At 38.3% G+C, this 17,679-nt stretch overlaps 1 protein-coding gene across 3 annotated transcripts in view; it reads left to right on the top strand.

Moving 5' to 3' along the window:
- LOC132117907 (bridge-like lipid transfer protein family member 3A) overlaps positions 1-17,679 on the top strand; it is a 33,239-nt gene that overhangs the window by 894 nt on the left and 14,666 nt on the right. For 2 of the 3 annotated variants that reach the window (XM_059527267.1, XM_059527266.1), the window contains exons 2-11: positions 6,513-6,675; positions 7,156-7,194; positions 10,135-10,226; positions 11,471-11,660; positions 14,407-14,547; positions 14,961-15,131; positions 15,458-15,638; positions 16,024-16,110; positions 16,689-16,859; positions 16,962-17,107. In XM_059527267.1, coding sequence (XP_059383250.1) covers positions 6,513-6,675; positions 7,156-7,194; positions 10,135-10,226; positions 11,471-11,660; positions 14,407-14,547; positions 14,961-15,131; positions 15,458-15,638; positions 16,024-16,110; positions 16,689-16,859; positions 16,962-17,107 — 1,381 coding nt within the window. Of the gene's footprint in view, positions 1-6,512; positions 6,676-7,155; positions 7,195-10,134; positions 10,293-11,470; positions 11,661-14,406; positions 14,548-14,960; positions 15,132-15,457; positions 15,639-16,023; positions 16,111-16,688; positions 16,860-16,961; positions 17,108-17,679 lie in introns of those variants that run through there. The other variant, XM_059527268.1, reaches the window with a different exon arrangement.

The following is a 17,679-nucleotide window of genomic DNA, read 5'->3' as shown; positions in this document are numbered from 1 at the left end:
TTTTAGTATATTTGTTTAACAATTATAGTTTTTATTCATATATTGAGTAGGTTTGTGTGTGTGTGTGTGTGTGTGTGTGTGTGTGTATATACTTTCTCATTTTAATTCTAAAATTTGAGTTAATGTTTTTAGTGTTTTTATAGTAATTCATTATTTGTATAGATCTTTTTTTAATTTTTTTTTTATTTTTAATATGTAAAAACAAATTGTGTTAAGGTTACTTTGGTACTGCAAGTCAAACTATATGAAAATGTTAAGTTTTTGTTAAGTTAGATTTAAGTTATTTTTTAAGTTATATTAAATTTTATTTTTCGCCATGGCCGATGTCGTCTTTGATTCAAGGACACGCCAGAGACATTTAGAGCCAAATTGTTTGCCAGATTTAAATTATCAAAAGTGATTGCCAATTCGCTTTAATGACATTACGAAATAGCTTAGGCTAATTACCACCTTATTAGTTCTGATACCACATAAAGTCAGCTTCATAAATAGGCCTGTATCCATTGTGAAAATATTTTATTATTAGTCTTAAAATGTCCATAACATAAAATGTTTGTTGAGCAACAATATTGTCAACATACCATAGTTTGACTTGTGCTGCGCTGCGCTGATTCCTAAAGACCGCTGCACAGAGGCGGTGACTATGTCTTGAGCTCAAACAACACTAAGAGAGAGAGAGCTTACGAATGGTCCAGACCAACCTTACGAAAGTGTGACTTACAGAAGATATACTTAGCATACGAACGTGTGGGGAACCGTGCCACAAGGTTAAGAGAGAGGTTAAGGAATAGGTTAAGAACTACTTAGCCATAAGAACGTTTTGGGGAACCGGGCCCAGGTCTATTTACACAGAGACATTGTAATAATACAAATCTGGTTCAAATCCTCAGCTTTATTCACCTCGGGTTACTCCAGTGTTCTGGTCCCTTTAATAACTGAACTCTTGGTCGCTCTGAATAATAATCTGCTGTAATACTGGAGCAGAGACATCAAGATGAGACAGTAGAGAAAGGCTGAAGTGGTTGCTCTCCAGTGTTTGGGCTCTGATTACCCAGCATGCTCTCTGTGGGTGTAAAAACACATGCTAGTTCCTGCTGTTCTGAGTCACGGCTGAAGCTCTGCCAGCTCTCGCTCGTTCAGATCAGCCTCTCCTCCGTACACACACTCACACACTCCCGGACCTTTTCCTTATTAACGTTTACTACGGTAAACCTCACTGTTGCTAGTGGTCATACTGAGGTCAATTCTGATTTTAGCAGACCTCATCTCTAAATATTAAACTTTGACGTGCAAATTATCTTTTTTGTGCTACAAGCATGAATGCCTCTTTAAATGAGGGAGAGACGTGCTGTTTCTTTTTCAATCATAAGTGATTAGACTTATCATTTTTGCATGGGAGACTAAAAACAAGATATAAGAAAGATATTCAAATCCATTAGATTTCCATTGATGGAGTCACGTTTGTGCAGGCACATTTGACCCCTTTAGATGTTTGAATGTTTAGAAATAGTTTAATCTGTGGTGTTTATTTATTTATTATTATTTTTTGTGACTTTCTCACCTAGGCTTGTGAACCCTGAAGTCTTGAGGAGTATGCATACGAGAGAATTTAACCTGGATATTTCGTGGTTAAATGCAGCTGCAATTTTTCTTTTTGTTTATGTTTATTTTTTATTTCTAGTTTTTGTATTTTTTTCCTCAGTTCTTGCATGTTCAGTGTGCTGATAATTGATCCCACGGTCTTGGTGTTGATAACTCCATGTGCTCATTTTTGTGCTTCAGAAAAGCAAAATAAGAAGTGCATTTTCACATTTTAGAAATGCAAAAAAATAAAATAAAACATACAGTACCATTTAATATTCACAGTGTGTGGGGGGAAAAGTCAATAAAAACTTACTAGTAAACTTAACTGTTCCACATTATTTTATTTATGCTTTTTCTTTTATTTGTTTGTTTGTTTGTTAATTCAGTTTTAATTATGGTCAAAGTAGCCCTGGACATAATGATGACACCCAGTTTTAAATCTAATATGAAGACTAGATATATAATAGCTTTAGCATTGTGTTGGTGATTTGTGACCAGGTGGGCATCACTTTATTTGATGTTTGTTGACTCACCTGAACAGTAGTCAGTGTGTGAGTGGCACTGAAGTAGATTAAGCTGCTTCTTGATCTGCTGAGTGAGGAACACGGGGTTAAAGTGCTTCAGTCACGTGACAGTTTGTAGCTCGCTCCATCTGGGGACTGAACTAGCAACCTCCTGCCTCTCAGCTGTAGAGACACCACAGGGGTCAAAGTGAAGTGTGGCCTTTAATCCATCAGTGCAGTTACACACATTCCTGAGTGAAAATACCAGTGACTCATCTTGAGCTCAGGGACGTTTGCAGATGAAAGCTCCCTAGAAAGAGCACATCCCGTTTCACTGAATCTTTTCTAAACTCAGATTAATTGATTGATTATTGTTTGTGTCATCGCTGAAAATGTTTACAGAGTTCGGTCTTTAACATTTTCATACTAAAACTTTTTTGTTTTTTAAATACATCAGTTCTTTTATTCAGCAAGAGTGTGTGAAATTGATAAAATGTCCAAGACATTTATAATGAAACAAGATTTCTATTTCAGATAAATCTTTTTTTTTTCTTTTTTTTTTACTTTCTATTCACCGTAGAAGTCCCTTCAGAAAATTTGAAGCAGCAGGACTTTTTTCAACATTGATTTACATATAATCACAGTTTACAATATATTGAGTTGTTTTATCAGTTAAAGGAAACATTTTTTATAACGTTATATGTATTTTTGATCGAGTAAATTCTACCTTGTTGAGAGTAAGAGACGTCTTTTCAAAATGTAGTATGTATGTAATGTATGTACTGTAGATGTGTTTGTATTGTTTTTTTTAGCACGTATGAGTAAAAATAACAAAATAATGTTTATTTATGGGACAGCTGATGCTTTCAGTTATTTCAGATCTAATAGTAGAAATGATGAGCGTGGTTGTATACATATGGATGTATATACACATGCACATGTATGTTATGAAGAAATCATTTTATTTGCTGTATCAGCCAGCTGTACTCTGAAGTGTCTAACCCTCTCAGAAGAATAGAGAAAGAGAGCGAGAGCGTGAGATAAACACACCTGACTGCTTCACTCTCAGGAGACAGAGAGAGCTGCTGAGGTTCAGACACCGAGCGGTCTGATGTTTGTCCCATAGTCCTCTGTTCTCAAGACACTCCGAGAAGAAAAGCCTTTCATCGTCTGCTACAACCTCTTCCACTCTTGCATTTCATATCATGTTATTTTAGTATCATTGAGATTTTTATTAATATTTTGAATTATATGAATTCATATTAAAGGAACACTCCACCGTTTTTTGAAATAGGGCTTATTCACATTATTTCCTACATTTAGATAGGTGGGCAAATGCATTTTTGCGTCAGTGCATGCATTGTTTTAGTTTGACTGGGTCGGCGTTAGCTTAGCTTAGCACAATGAATGGAATCCTTTGTTGCCAGCTAGCATGGCCTGAGTAAAAGTGATCAAAAAAAAAAAAAAAAACCCACCTAATTACTTCTTGTGGCCTGCGTATTCACATCGAGTACAAATAGCGATCCAGATTAACACTAGGCGATTTCCTAGGCAGATATTGACTTGGGACTATATTATGGGGAAGCACAGGCGAAGCACTGCTACTTCGGCGCAGAGATATCACGCAACACATGAAATCCCACGACTTCCGTCAACATACCGGCGTGAATAGTAGCTGCCTGGCTATTTTCCTTACAGTACACGAATGGCGATGAACATGGCTGATTTTGAGAGAGACGAAGAGGGTGACTTCTCAGACAGTCAAGAACCAGAACCATACCTATTTGAGCCAGAGTTTACAGAAGATGAGCTGCGTGCTTTGGAAATCGAACGACAGGAGGAGGAGGTTGCGATCGCTCGTGATGAGAGCCAACATGAACTGGTGGTGTGAATGTGGGGGAATATGCCAATCTATGCCGATGGAAATAGAGTGTCTATGCTGTAGAGAGTGGGACATGTTTTTGCCATCGATGACCAGGCTCAACACGTCAGATCAAGATGAGCGTGCCCGAAGTTGTGTCACATCTACAGAGGATTTCACGGCGCTGATCCATTCTGCAGTACTCGATTTTTTTTTCCGGTGTGACAAAGTGAACTGGAAAAAACGCCCCACGCCGAATGGACCAAATGGACAGCTGTCCACAGAGTAAGTGATTATTTTAATCATGACGCATGTATAGATCGACCCATATTATAGCTGTATTCACATAGAGTTGATGTTTTCACTGGCAATATAGGTTATATAGGAAGAGAAAAAAAAGACAACTTACATGTGCACTTTGTTCTTCCTGTGTTTTCAAAGTAGTCCTCTGGTGCAAAATGTTCTTCGCAAACACGATACTGCTTTATTTTGTTGAGAGGCGTTGAACTACAGATCTCCAGAGCTGCTAGCCATTTATTTCTCAGTTCCACATTAGGTGGAATTCTGTGAAACATTACATTCGTGTATGTCCTTTGCTTGTTCTCACAACCTTTTGCTATGCAGGGAATAACCATGTTTGCTGTAACTTCTCAAAATAAATCATCCAAAAGCGAAGACACTCGGTGCAGGTCACGCCGGTATGTTCTTCTTCTTCTGTTTTTTTGACGCATTGCACGCCAGTATGTTGACGGAATTCGTGGGATTTCATGTGTTGCGTGATATCTCTGCGCCGAAGTAGCAGTGCTTCGCCTGTGCTTCCCCATAATATAGTCCCAAGTCAATATCTGCCTAGGAAATCGCCTAGTGTTAATCTGGATCGCTATTTGTACTCTATGTGAATACGCAGGCCACAAGAAGTAATTAGGTGGTGTTTATGTTTTTTTTTTTCTTTTTTTTGATCACTTTTACTCAGGCCATGCTAGCTGGCAACAAAGGATTCCATTCATTGTGCTAAGCTAAGCTAACGCCGACCCAGTCAAACTAAAACAATGCATGCACTGACACAAAAATGCATTTGCCCACCTATCTAAATGTAGGAAATAATGTGAATAAGCCCTATTTCAAAAAACGGTGGAGTGTTCCTTTAAAATAATAATTTTAAATATTAAATAATAATACAAAATATTTAAATTTTTCATTTTAATGTAAAATTTTGGTAAATTCAATGTTTTATTTTTATATATGTCTGTATAGTTATTTTTATTATTATTTGTATTTTAGTATTTTAGGCCAACATTTAAGGGTTATATATATATGTGTGTGTATATGTATATATATATGTGTGTGTATATGTATATATATATGTGTGTGTATATGTATATATATATATGTGTGTGTATATGTATATATATATATATGTGTGTGTGTGTATGTATATATATATATATATATATATATATATGTTAATGAAAATTTATTTTATTTCTGTTTTAATTATGTTTTTAGCTTTAAGGCATCTTTACGCAGCCGTGTTAAGTCTATTCTTTGTCTCTCAAAATTCTATGTAAAAATGTAATGCTGCTTAAAAGCCAGATTAAATGAATCCTTCTCTGACCCACCTCAGCCACTAGTATCAAAGAATACAGTTGTATTTGTATGAGTAAATGCATTCATGCCAGCCCTGAGCAGCATTAAGACATCTAAATATCATAGAAGTGCTTCTGTGACACTTTTGCAGTGTAAATTTGGCATTAGTTGTGAAATGTGTTTTTCTTTCTTCAGAGGAACACAAAAGGCGACGTCTTGAAGTATGTTCATGCTGCTCTAGTTTCTGCCAGTGCCAGCAATTCTCATTAGCACTTTTTTCAGTCTCTCTCTGTGTGGAATAATCTGACTGTTATCAGCAATGCAACATTAAAGCATCACAGAGTATTACAGTCATGTAGTGCAGCGTATTGAAACGTGACTAAAATCTGACAGTGTCTTCTGAAGGCAGGGTTGATCTTTGAAGGCTTTGAACAGATGGAGATTTCCCATTCAAATGCATGAAACCCTTCAGTCGTTTGAAGCGGCTCTGAGCTCTACATGTATAGTGAACGTGCTGGTTTCATCTTATGAAGTGTATAGAAGGCTGTACAGTGAATATTAGATGTGCTCTGTGTGCTTGCGTCTGTGATCCCTGCAGGTTTTGAGGGCAGGGGTTAGAAACACTCCCGTGGGTTTAAAGTAGTCTCCCTGCAGGCCTGCTGTAATCTTATTACCTGCTGTTAGTCAATGACTGTCTTTGTGATGGTGGTTTCAGCTCGGACCTTATTACCTCAAATATAGCAGCATCAAAAATGACTGAGAAGGGAATGCTTACAAGAGAAGCTTGTAGCTTATTGGTTGTTGAGTTTTGTCCACATGTGAACCGAACGGAAAGACCTGTACCCATATACCAAGAACTTGTTATATGTATTTTTTTCGCTAGGTCTTCAGTTTTTCCTACTGTTCTTTGTCATGGATACATGAATCCTAACTCCTAAACCATCTAAGCAGTCAGTGTTTGCTCTTGTCTTGTGTAGGTTCACTAAGAACCTCTCCCCAGATAAGATCAACCTGAGCACGCTGAAGGGAGAGGGGCAGCTGTCCAATCTGGAGCTGGACGAGGAGGTCCTGCAGAACATGCTGGATCTGCCCACCTGGCTGGCCGTCACCCGCGTCTACTGCAACAAGGCTGCTATACGGGTAGATGGAGAGCGCCTGGAGACATTACTTTTAATATGCTAAAGAGCGTGAAGAGTCACAAAGATATTTACCGTATTTTTCGGACTATAAGTCACACCTAAGTATAAGTCGCATCAGTCCAAAAATACGGCATGATGAGGAAAAAAACATATATAAGTCACACTGTTCTATAAGTCGCATTTATTTAGAACCAAGAACCGAAAGAAAACATTACCGTCTCCAGCCGCGAGAGGGATATCTATGTTTTCAGTGTAGACTACAGGAGCACTGAGCAGCATAGAGCGCCCTCTTGCGGCTGGAGACGGTAATGTTTTCTATTGGTTCATTTCTCTTGGTTCATGTCAAATTAATTTTGATAAATAAGTCGCACCTGACTATAAGTCGCAGGAACAGCCAAACTATGAAAAAAAGTGCGACTTATAGTCCGGAAAATACGGTAAACAAATTCATTGTCATTTTAATGTGTGTTTTCTCTGTCAGATACAATGGACAAAGCTAAAGACCAGTCCCATATGTTTGGTAAGAATCTCCTCATCGATTTGTTTCCCCTCTTTCGTCATCTGTCACACTCTGTCATCCCAATTATTATCACTTGATCTCCTGTCCCTTTTCACTTCTGCAGAAGTACCCTTGTGCTTCTCTCTCAGTTGCTACAGTTTCTTATAGGGTGGGTCCTATAGAGTCCAATAGTGACTGCAGGCTTTTATTTCAGTGGCCTGGTCTACATCTTAAATTGGAAGAGAAGTGACGTGTGGCCAAGTGTGGTTACCCCCTTACTCAGAATTTGTACTTGCATTTAACCCATCCAAGTTCACACACACAGTAGTGAACACGCGCACACACACACACACACACCGTACTGTCTATACAATCTATAGACATAACAGAAGTTTTAGAACTGAAACATAACAAGCAAAATCATAACAGTTGTTATGAAGCAAAAATACAAACCCGATTCCAAAAAAGTTGGGACACTGTACAAATTAGTAAAAGAGTAAAAAAGGAATGGAATGTTTTACAAATCTCAGAAACTATATTATTCACAATAGAATATAGATCACATCAAATGTTGAAAAACAAATTTTGAAATGTCATGCCAAACATTGTCTCATTTTGGATTTCATGAGAACTAAAAAATCCAAAAAAGGGGAGACAGGTATCAATAAGAGGCCTGAAAAGTTAAATGTACATATGAGGAACAGCTGGAAGACCAATTTGCAACTTAATAGGTCAATTGGCAACATGATTGGGTATAAAAAGAGCCTCTCAGAAGTCAAGATGGGCAGAAGATCACTAATTCCCCCAATGCTGCGGCGAAAAATAGTGGAGCAATATCAGAAAGGAGTTTCTCAGAGAAAAATAGAAGAGTTTGAAGTTATCATCATTTACACTGCATAATATCATCCAAAGATTCAGAGAATCTGGAACAATCTCTGTGCGTAAGGGTCAAGGCCGAAAAACCATACTGGATGCCAGTGATCTTCGGTCCCAGGCTCAGGAATACTTCCAGAAAACATTGTCGTGAACACAATTCACCGTGCCATTCGCCGTCGCCGGCTTAAACTCTATAGGTCAAAAAAGAAGCAATATCTAAACATGATCCAGAAGCGCAGGTGTTTTCTCTGGGCCAAGGCTCATTTAAAATGGACTGTGGCAAAGTGGAAAACTGTTCTGTGGTCAGACGAATCAAAACTTGAAGTTCTTTTTGGAAAACTGGAACACCATGTCATCCGAACTAAAGAGAACAAGGACAACTCAAGTTGTTATCAGCTCTCAGTTCAGAAGTCTGCATCTCTGATGGTATGGGGTTGCATGAGTGCGTGTGACATGGGCAGCTTACACATCTGGAAAGGCACCATCAATGCAGAAAGGTATATCCAAGTTCTAGAACAACATATGCTCCCATGCAGACATCGTCTCTTTCAGGGAAGACCTTTCCAACATGACAATGCCAGACCACATACTGCATCAGTTACAACATCATGGCTGCGTAGAAGAAGGATCCGGGTACTGAAATGGCCAGCCTGCAGTCCAGATCTTACACCCATAGAAAACATTTGGTGCATCATAAAGAGGAAGATGTGACAAAGAAGACCTAAGACAGTTGAGCAACTAGAAGTCTGTATTAGACAAGAATGGGACAACATTCCTATTCCTAAACTTGAGCAACTTGTCTCCTCAGTCCCCAGATGTTTGCAGACTGTTATAAAAAGAAGAGGGGATGCCACACAGTGGTAAACATGGCCTTGTCCCAACTTTTTTGAGATGTGTTGATGCCATAAAATTTAAAATCGACTTCTTTTCCCTTAAAATGATACATTTTCTCAGTTTAAACATTTGATATGTCATCTATGTTGTATTCTGAATAAATTATTGAAATGTGAAATTTCCACATCATTGCATTCGTTTTTTATTCACAATTTGTACAGTGTCCCAACTTTTTTGGAATCAGGTTTGTATATGCAAATATACAAATATAGGAGAATGAATTAACTACTGTAGTAAACCTGTACAGTACTGTAGTACTGTAGATGATAAGGCTGAATAATTCTGGGTCTTTTTAACCCTCAATGCATTCGGGTTTATTTTGAACTGAATGAGATGCATAAAAAGAAAAAAAAAGAAAGTGCAGTTTTTAGTAGGGGAACCACGTTATGCAATGCCATCCATCCATCCATTAAATATAATTATTAAAAATAAACTTTCACTTTTTGTGTTCAGGTCCATTTTGACCTGGGTATTTTTTGAGGCTTAAACATGATCTTATGCAGATGTTACTTTACATGAGTTACAGTAGATTTTTTTTTCAAATATATTTAGTCATAAATATAAGCCCCCCCCCCCCCCCCCCCATGTACTTTTTGGATCTCTATTTTGTAGATAAACATGAATATGCATGCCTATTGATGAACACAGAAAACTGATCAACTTTTTCATGTTAAAGTGTAATTTAATGCAACTAAATTGAATTGATTTAGTTTGAACATTCAAGAGTGATGTTGTTTTGTTATAAAATTTGTATTTATTCATTCATTCATACTGGTTACTTCCACATTATATGTTCTTATGCATTTCTTATGAAGATGTTTGCAAATATACATTCTCTTGATTGCTTAAAAAATATAGTTTCTGCATGTCAGTGGTTCTTCTTTAGATCATGCACAATTTCAGATATCTTCATTTAAAAATAATTTCTACTAAAACATAGGTAGTGTAGCAATACCATGATAGCATTCTAAACTTTGAGATGGTAAATTATTTATCAGATACAATAGTTTTTAGTTTAAAACTATTAAGTAATGACTGTTTTATATGCATAATATTGCTGGGAGATTCATATTTCCGTATTCCATAGATAATTTATGGCTTGAGTAGTTCATCATAAAATGAGTATCTGACAGCATCAGAAGTTCGGACCTACTGAGCTGTGCCTGAACTCTGTTTCCTCTCCTTCTGCAGTTCCTGGATAAAGTAGAAGTTGAAATGAGGACCTGTGAGGAACCCCGGGCCCCAAACGGCCCCTCTCCGATTGCCAGTACTGCAGGTCAAAGGTCAGAATGATCTGCAGTTACCCTAAACCAGATCCACAGTGTTTTTACAGATGCACACAGAGAGTGGTAAACCTCCTCTCCATTGTGCACATTAACATTAGATTCATCAGCAGTACTCGTGTAAGTCCAGCATCAGTGCTGTTACTTGTTCAAACACTGGCAGAGTAAAACATATCGACAAACAAACGATTCCTCAAATGGTGACTGTAGATTAGATCTGTAGGCTGTGAAGGGAAACATAAGGCAGAATATCATTAGAATATTGAAGTCTTTATAATATTCAGTGTCCCCATGGGTCCTTGAGAAGTCTTTCATTTGGTTTACTCAAATGTAAGGTAAAAAGTCTTAAATATCTCAAAAAGTCTTACATTTAGGGACAGAAAAACAGGAATTGTGAAATGGTTTAATGTCGTTATTCAACTTAAAAAGGCGATGATTGCATTAAATGTAAGTGCTGCATGTTTCAAAGTCAAAATGTGGCACTGTTGCACATTTATCCCATGATGATGATGTTTTCTTAATATTAATAATTCTCTTTTTCATCAAAATGGTTTATAGGCTGATATGTGAGGTTCATCATTTCATAAAACTTGTTATTGTAACAATAACTTGTAAAAAAAAAAAAAACATATATATATATATATATTGGCTGTAAAGTAGCTTGAATTGTAATTTTTACAGTCGTTAAAGAGTTCAGCATGTTTCCATAGACATTATCGTACCCTCCTCCCCCATATGGTATTATTTTTATATGTGCAGGTTTTAAAAAGACTTTAACCCTCGCAGAGACCCTGAACTGTTTTTTGGAATATCAGAAACAACGCAGAATGTTCTTAAATCACCTAGAAACTAAAATCTGAATCTCCCTAGCAACGTTATAACACTATTGTGTTGTGGGTTTTGTATTTTTAGAAATGTAAAAATCTTGTTAAATTTGATTTACTTTGTCTTGGTAAAACTTTACCATCTCGACTATTATTTTGTCTATAGTATTCATATTTTGAAATAGTTTTTATGTTCATATTTTGATTTTACATTTGAATTTTTATTTAATTTTATTCATTTTAATGTTCAGTTTATATCATTTTAGTTGTTTTTTTATGTTTAGATTTAATACATTCTTTATTTCAGGTTTAGTTGGAGTAATTTTAGTACTTCAAAATGTTTTACGATAGCAACACTGGATTGAAGGTCAGATCCAGTCTGTGTGATGCATGTCTGTGGTCTGTTTCTGGTCTCTGCAGTGAGTATGGCTTTGCTGAGAAGGTCGTGGAGGGAATGTCTGTGATCATTAACTCCATCACGATTAAAGTTCAGGCCCGAGCGTTTCACGCCTCCTTCGAGCTCTGGCAGCTCCAGGGCTGCAGCCTCAATCCCAAATGGCAGAAGGACGACCTGCGCTACACACGCATTACACATCCAAAGAGAGGAGAGGTACAGTACAGTACAGACATACACCACAGTGCCTGGTCTGAAACTGCTATACAACAGTAAAAGCAGGTTTATGCTTTAGTGTACATGGTGTGGGCCTCCTGTAACACGGACAGTTCAATTCGATGCGTCTGACCCCTGCTGGAAGAAGCACCCGAGGTTATCAACACTGGCCACATTTACCTTGAGGAAGTGCAAAAATGTGTCTTTGTGGCATTACGAGGGACCATCCAGAGGTGAAACCCAGGGTGAAGCACCTTTAACGGTCCATTTCTTCATTTTAAAGAGCAAGTGAATCATTATGGAGAAAAATAGCATGGGTTACATAATCCAAAAGGACACAAAGAGCAGATCAACAGCTGTCAGATCACAGTGTTTCTACCCTTCACTTCTCCTCCTCTTGTTCCTCTTTCACTTGCTTTTCTTCACTCACAGAAGCACATGCTAATGAAAAGTCCCCGCTTAATTACTCTTCCAGACAGCCGTTAGATAATGAAATCAATCATTTTGATGAATGAAGAGTATATTCGTGTTGCCAGATCTTCTAAACTAGCTAATCCTAAGCAATATCCTAAGTTCAAAGCAGCAGAGTGTTTCTGCAGTCAACATGCAGTCAAACTGTCTAGGCTACATGATATTAAAGGAGCATTGCGTAGGTTCTGAAATTCTAACCGTTACTGACACCAGTGGCCGTTAGAGGAACTGCAGCCAGTCTCTTTTTTTTTTATTTTTTAACTTACGAGGAGTGTCCGTGGGTGTCTGAATTGTGCTGGAGACTGGTCGCTTCTTTCCATCTGCAGAGTCCATTTGAAAACACTATTGCCGCTGCTTACTATAATGGCTGGCGTGCCGTATGGTTGTAAGCCCAAGTAGACGAGAACACGCATGACATCACATTTTGTGAATTTTCGCGCCAATTCGGGCCCGGACTCCTCCACACAAAATTGAGCCTACAGGCTGATAGAGGCAACCGTGGTGGACAGTCGAGGTGTCATTCTTTTTTTTACATCATGGTTGGCTCATACATGTACAAATGAAAACTCTATCTTAAAGATTTTTTTAAAGTAAAAACCTCCACATAGCTCCTTTAAAGTAGAAGAATAAAAATAATAAACAAAATTGTGTTTCGACTGCAATTAACAAATGTTATACTGTGTCACTAATTTCAACAGATTTGAAATGAGATGCATTTATAATCCTGTTAGCAACAAAGGAGGAGCTTGAAGCAGTCGCCCCATAATAACAGTTTAAGATGTAAATTAGGGCTTAAATGATTAACTGATTCGAAATATAAGTATTGTGTCACACTCACACTCATATTTGTATATATTGTATGTGTTTGTATATAAATACTTTATAATTTATATTATATATACAGTCGTGGCCAAAAGTTTTGAGAATTACATAAATATTAGTTTTCAAAAAGTTTGCTGCTAAACTGCTTTTACATCTTTGTTTCAGTTTTTTCTGTGATGTACTGAATTGTAATTACAAGCACTTCATACGTTTCAAAGGCTTTTATCGACAATTACATGACATTTATGCAAAGAGTCAGTATTTGCAGTGTTGGCCCTTCTTTTTCAGGACCTCTGCAATTCGACTGGGCATGCTCTCAGTCAACTTCTGGGCCAAATCCTGACAGATAGCAACCCATTCTTTCATAATCACTTCTTGGAGTTTGTCCGAATTAGTGGGTTTTTGTTTGTCCACCCGCCTCTTGAGGATTGAACACAAGTTCTCAATGGGATTAAGATCTGGGGAGTTTCCAGGCCATGGACCCAAAATTTCAACATTCTGGTCCCCGAGCAACTTCGTTATCACTTTTGCCTTATGGCACGGTGCTCCATCGTGCTGTAAAATGCATTGTTCTTCACCAAACTGTTGTTGGATTGTTGGAAGAAGTTGCTGTTGGAGGGTGTTTTGGTACCATTCTTTATTCATGGCTGTGTTTTTGGGCAGAATTGTGAGTGAGCCCACTCCCTTGGATGAGAAGCAACCCCACATATGAATGGTGTCAGGATGCTTTACTGTTGGCATGACACAGGACTGATGGTAGCGCTCACCTTTTCTTCTCCGGACAAGCCTTTTTCCAGATGCCCCAAACAATCAGAAAGGGGCTTCATCGGAGAATGAAAAAACAGATATTCTCAGATTATGTAATCCATATGAAACAAGCATACAGGCACCATATCAGTCCTCTTAAACTTTAAACAAAGAGAGCGTGAGTTTATCAAATTATCAAAATGTTAATGCAGCCTCCTCACTGTTTTACACTGACACATTCATAACCATAGCTTCTGCGGTGCGCTGTGGCAAGCTTCATGCATTTGTGCTTGAGCTCTTATTAGGCAATGTAGCCAATTAAAGGCTCATTATAGGGATTTAAGTGGTTTATTAATAAATGTGCGATTAGTCGACTCATGCTTCAAATGAAGGACTACTAGTCGAGAAGTGATGGGAAGAGGCTCCCAAATAACTTCATTTAGTATCACTCAGAGCCTTCTATTATAGCAGAGTTTAGCAATTGTGAATGGTTTGTGTATTAGTAAGCTATTTTTTTTATTTAGTGTTTTTATAATATTTTTATTTATCCAGTTAATCTGCTTGACCAGAAGATGCCTTTTATAGATAACTGGTAATTGGTTAAAAACAAAAATCAAAAGGCAGGTCTCCTTTCATAGCTGAGCCTGTGTTGTGTTTGATTGCGTGTGTTATGTCTCATCCTCATACAGTCTCTGGTGTCCTGCAGGTCCTAACATTCAAGGAGATCAACTGGCAGAGTCTGCGTATAGAGGCGGACGCCATCGAGAGAGACGAGCAGGATCTGGGCAGCACACCACTGCGCCTCATTACCAATCAAGGATGCATACGCATCGCTCTCAAGCGCAGGGTATGGTTTTGATATTTGTTTTGAGAACAATTGGCTGTTCAAACATTTTCTTTCTTCATATCACGTTTGCCATAGGCACCTGGGAAAATGACCGAACTAGTTGCAAAGTTTGCATAGTTCTTCCATCTTGCTTGGAAGATTCTGGCCATTTTTCCATTCTTTGGCCATTCATTTCACATTAATGTTGAAGTTTTGATGTGAGATTGTTTGATAGGGCATCATCTGTTGCTGCTGATTTTATTGACTTGCTTTGTTTTATGTCTTGCTTTGGTATACTGCAACTAATATCAAATCACTGTTTTCATAATCATCAGAATTAGGGCTGTATGATATTGGGGAAAAGCAATTCTTATATTGTGAGATTTACTTTTTGTGAAAAGATTGTGTGCTGACGTTGAGTCTCCTCCTCTCAGGTGAAGGACTGCGATGTCTTGGCCTCTAAGCTGCTGTTTATTCTGGACGATCTGCTGTGGGTGCTGACGGACTCTCAGCTCAAGGCCATCATCCACTACGCCAAGTCTCTGAGTGAAGCCATGGAGAAGTCCGGCCAGCAGAGGAAGAGCATGGCTGCTGAGACACTACAGGTGCCACTCTCTGCCCTTTAAATCAGCCTCAAATCAGTCTGTTAGGAAAATAGATGCTCTTCTTACTGCCACTTGATGTGTTAAGATCAAAAACGAAACCCTTGTCTTATGCTGCAGCTGGCTCAGGGTTCATGAATCAGGTTTTGCTGGTTTCCGTGTGGCTTTTTAACACAATCGTCATTACAAAACAGCTCAGCAAAGTAAATGTAGTGTAAAGGCGTCTATAATATATGAAATCCCAGCTCTACCCAGGAGCAGCCGCTCTTTGTGAATGACTCAGACAGTGCTTGAGAGTTTATTCATGTCTTCTTGTATTTGTGCACCAGACTGCACCTCCCTCTCCTGGGATCCACTCTCTGTGGACTGAACCTCCTCCACCCGAAGCGGTCGGGACCCCCAGCACACTGGCCCAGTATTTTGACCTCCACGATGTCAAGGAATCATCCTACCACACGTTCATCTCCCGACTCGACCTGCATATCTGCAACGACAGCTCCTCAGATTCTGGTACTCAATTCTGATCTAATGGGTCATCGGAAATTAAAACGGCCATTTACTCCCCCTTATGCCATTCCAAACCCAGACTTTTTTCTTCTTCTCTGGAGAACAAAGGGAGATGTTTAACAAAATGTTCAAGCTGCTCTTTTCCAAACAATGAAAGTCAAGTGGGGCTGTTAATGCGAGAAACGGGATGAATTTAAACCACTTTTGGCTTACTTTTTATGAAAAAGCAGTTTGGACATTCAAATAAATATTGTCTTTAGTGTTCGTTGGAAGACAGAGACTCGCGGCGGTTTGAGTATTTGATTGAGCTTGACTAACATATGTTGTCACCAGTTAGATATTTCACCCTGACGAGGGCTGACTGATGTGATTAATGCTGCACACACAGATGAAGCTCCACCTCCAGGCACACAGGGTGCGATGCAGCTGACCTTCCGGAAGCTGGGCTGTGACTATTACCCGTTACACAGGCCAGGTGACTCCACTACGAGCTTCAGTTTATACATACAGATGTGCTTCAGTCCAATTACCATTCAAAATTCACACTACCGTTCATACGATTTTGAAAGGAGTCTCTTATGATGGCCAAGGCCGCATTTATTTGATCATATTACAGTAAAATTGTAAAATATTATTACAATTTAAAATCACTGTTTTGTATTTGGATATATTTAAAAACGTTATTTATTCGTGTGATCAAGTGCTGAATTTTCAGCATCATTACTTCAGTTTTCAGTGTAACAGGATCCTTCAAAAACCATTCTAAAATGCTGATTTGGTTTTTAGAAGTGTGTAAGTGTAAGTGTTTTTAAAGAAAGTTAAAAGAACAGCATTTGTTTGAAAAGTCTTTTGTAACATTATTATTGTATTTACTGTCACCTTTGATTAATATAATGCATCCTTCTTGAATAAAACTACCCCCCCCCCCCCAAACTTTCTGACCCCATAACTGTTTGAAGTGGGTGTATTGTGTGAATGGTTGACTGCAGGGTAAGAGCCAGATGTGTAGTTGAGAGACGTGTGTTGATTAGTGACATGTGCTGTGCTGTACAGGTGATGGCTGTCGTCACTGGGAGCGTCACTGCGGGGCGATGGAGTCTCGTGCTCAGTGGGCCGCCAAACTGCTGCAGGAGTTTCAGAGGAGGGTGGAGGATCTGGGCTTCCCTGGACCGCATCCAGAGCCAAACATGTCTGCTAAAGACTCTCCGCCCAAAAAAATCAAGGGTAAGCGTTCTATGAACTTGACATGGTTTTTTTTCCTCTTGAGAGATTGCTTTATTGTGTTAGTTTCTTAATGTCGAAGTGACCTTATTTTATGTTACACAGATGGAGAATCACTGCCCAATCTCAGTCCTGAGCGGTCTCAGACCTCACGGCGTACTTCAGCAGCCGTCCCGTCCTCAGGACCCCCACTGAAGAGGCTTCGCTCCAGCTGTATGGTGATCCGTGTGGACGACCTGGAAATCCATCAGGTCTGAGACATCTCTACATAAACATGCTAAATCAATGAAACACACTTTATATTCTTAAATACTGTGCACATTAAAAGTCCATCTCTCCATTAAAAAAAAAAAATATTTTTATAAAATGTATTTTGTTTTAATTCATTTGAAACTATATTTTACAAAGTATGTACACCTTTTTGGTTATTCCCAGGTTTACATTGTTTTTGAAGCCCACTTGTGGATAATGTGTAATCTGAACAATACTTTAGATGTCTACACATTTCACAGGAAATTTCACAGAAAAAGTCTGTAAATAATTTATTATTAGATTGTGAATAGACATACACCGACTGCTAAAAGAGAAAGCAAGTTTTGTATTTGTTTTTACTCTTTTACCACAAGCTTGTATACTTGTGATTTTTATGTGACACAAGTCCGTTCCATCCGAATTAGACTCTGAATTATTATTATAGTAATTATTATTACTAAATTAAATCTGCTTATGCAGATTAAGAGTAGAAATGTGATGTTCAAGGGCAAGATGACAATTTTGAAGAGATTCTTTGAGATAAATTGAACACGTCACACTAATTCAGATT

Source organism: Carassius carassius, chromosome 37, assembly GCF_963082965.1.
Source record: "Carassius carassius chromosome 37, fCarCar2.1, whole genome shotgun sequence".
Taxonomy (NCBI): domain Eukaryota; kingdom Metazoa; phylum Chordata; class Actinopteri; order Cypriniformes; family Cyprinidae; genus Carassius; species Carassius carassius.
Note: the sequence above shows the minus strand (reverse complement) of the source record. Positions and strands in the feature narration are given on the sequence as shown.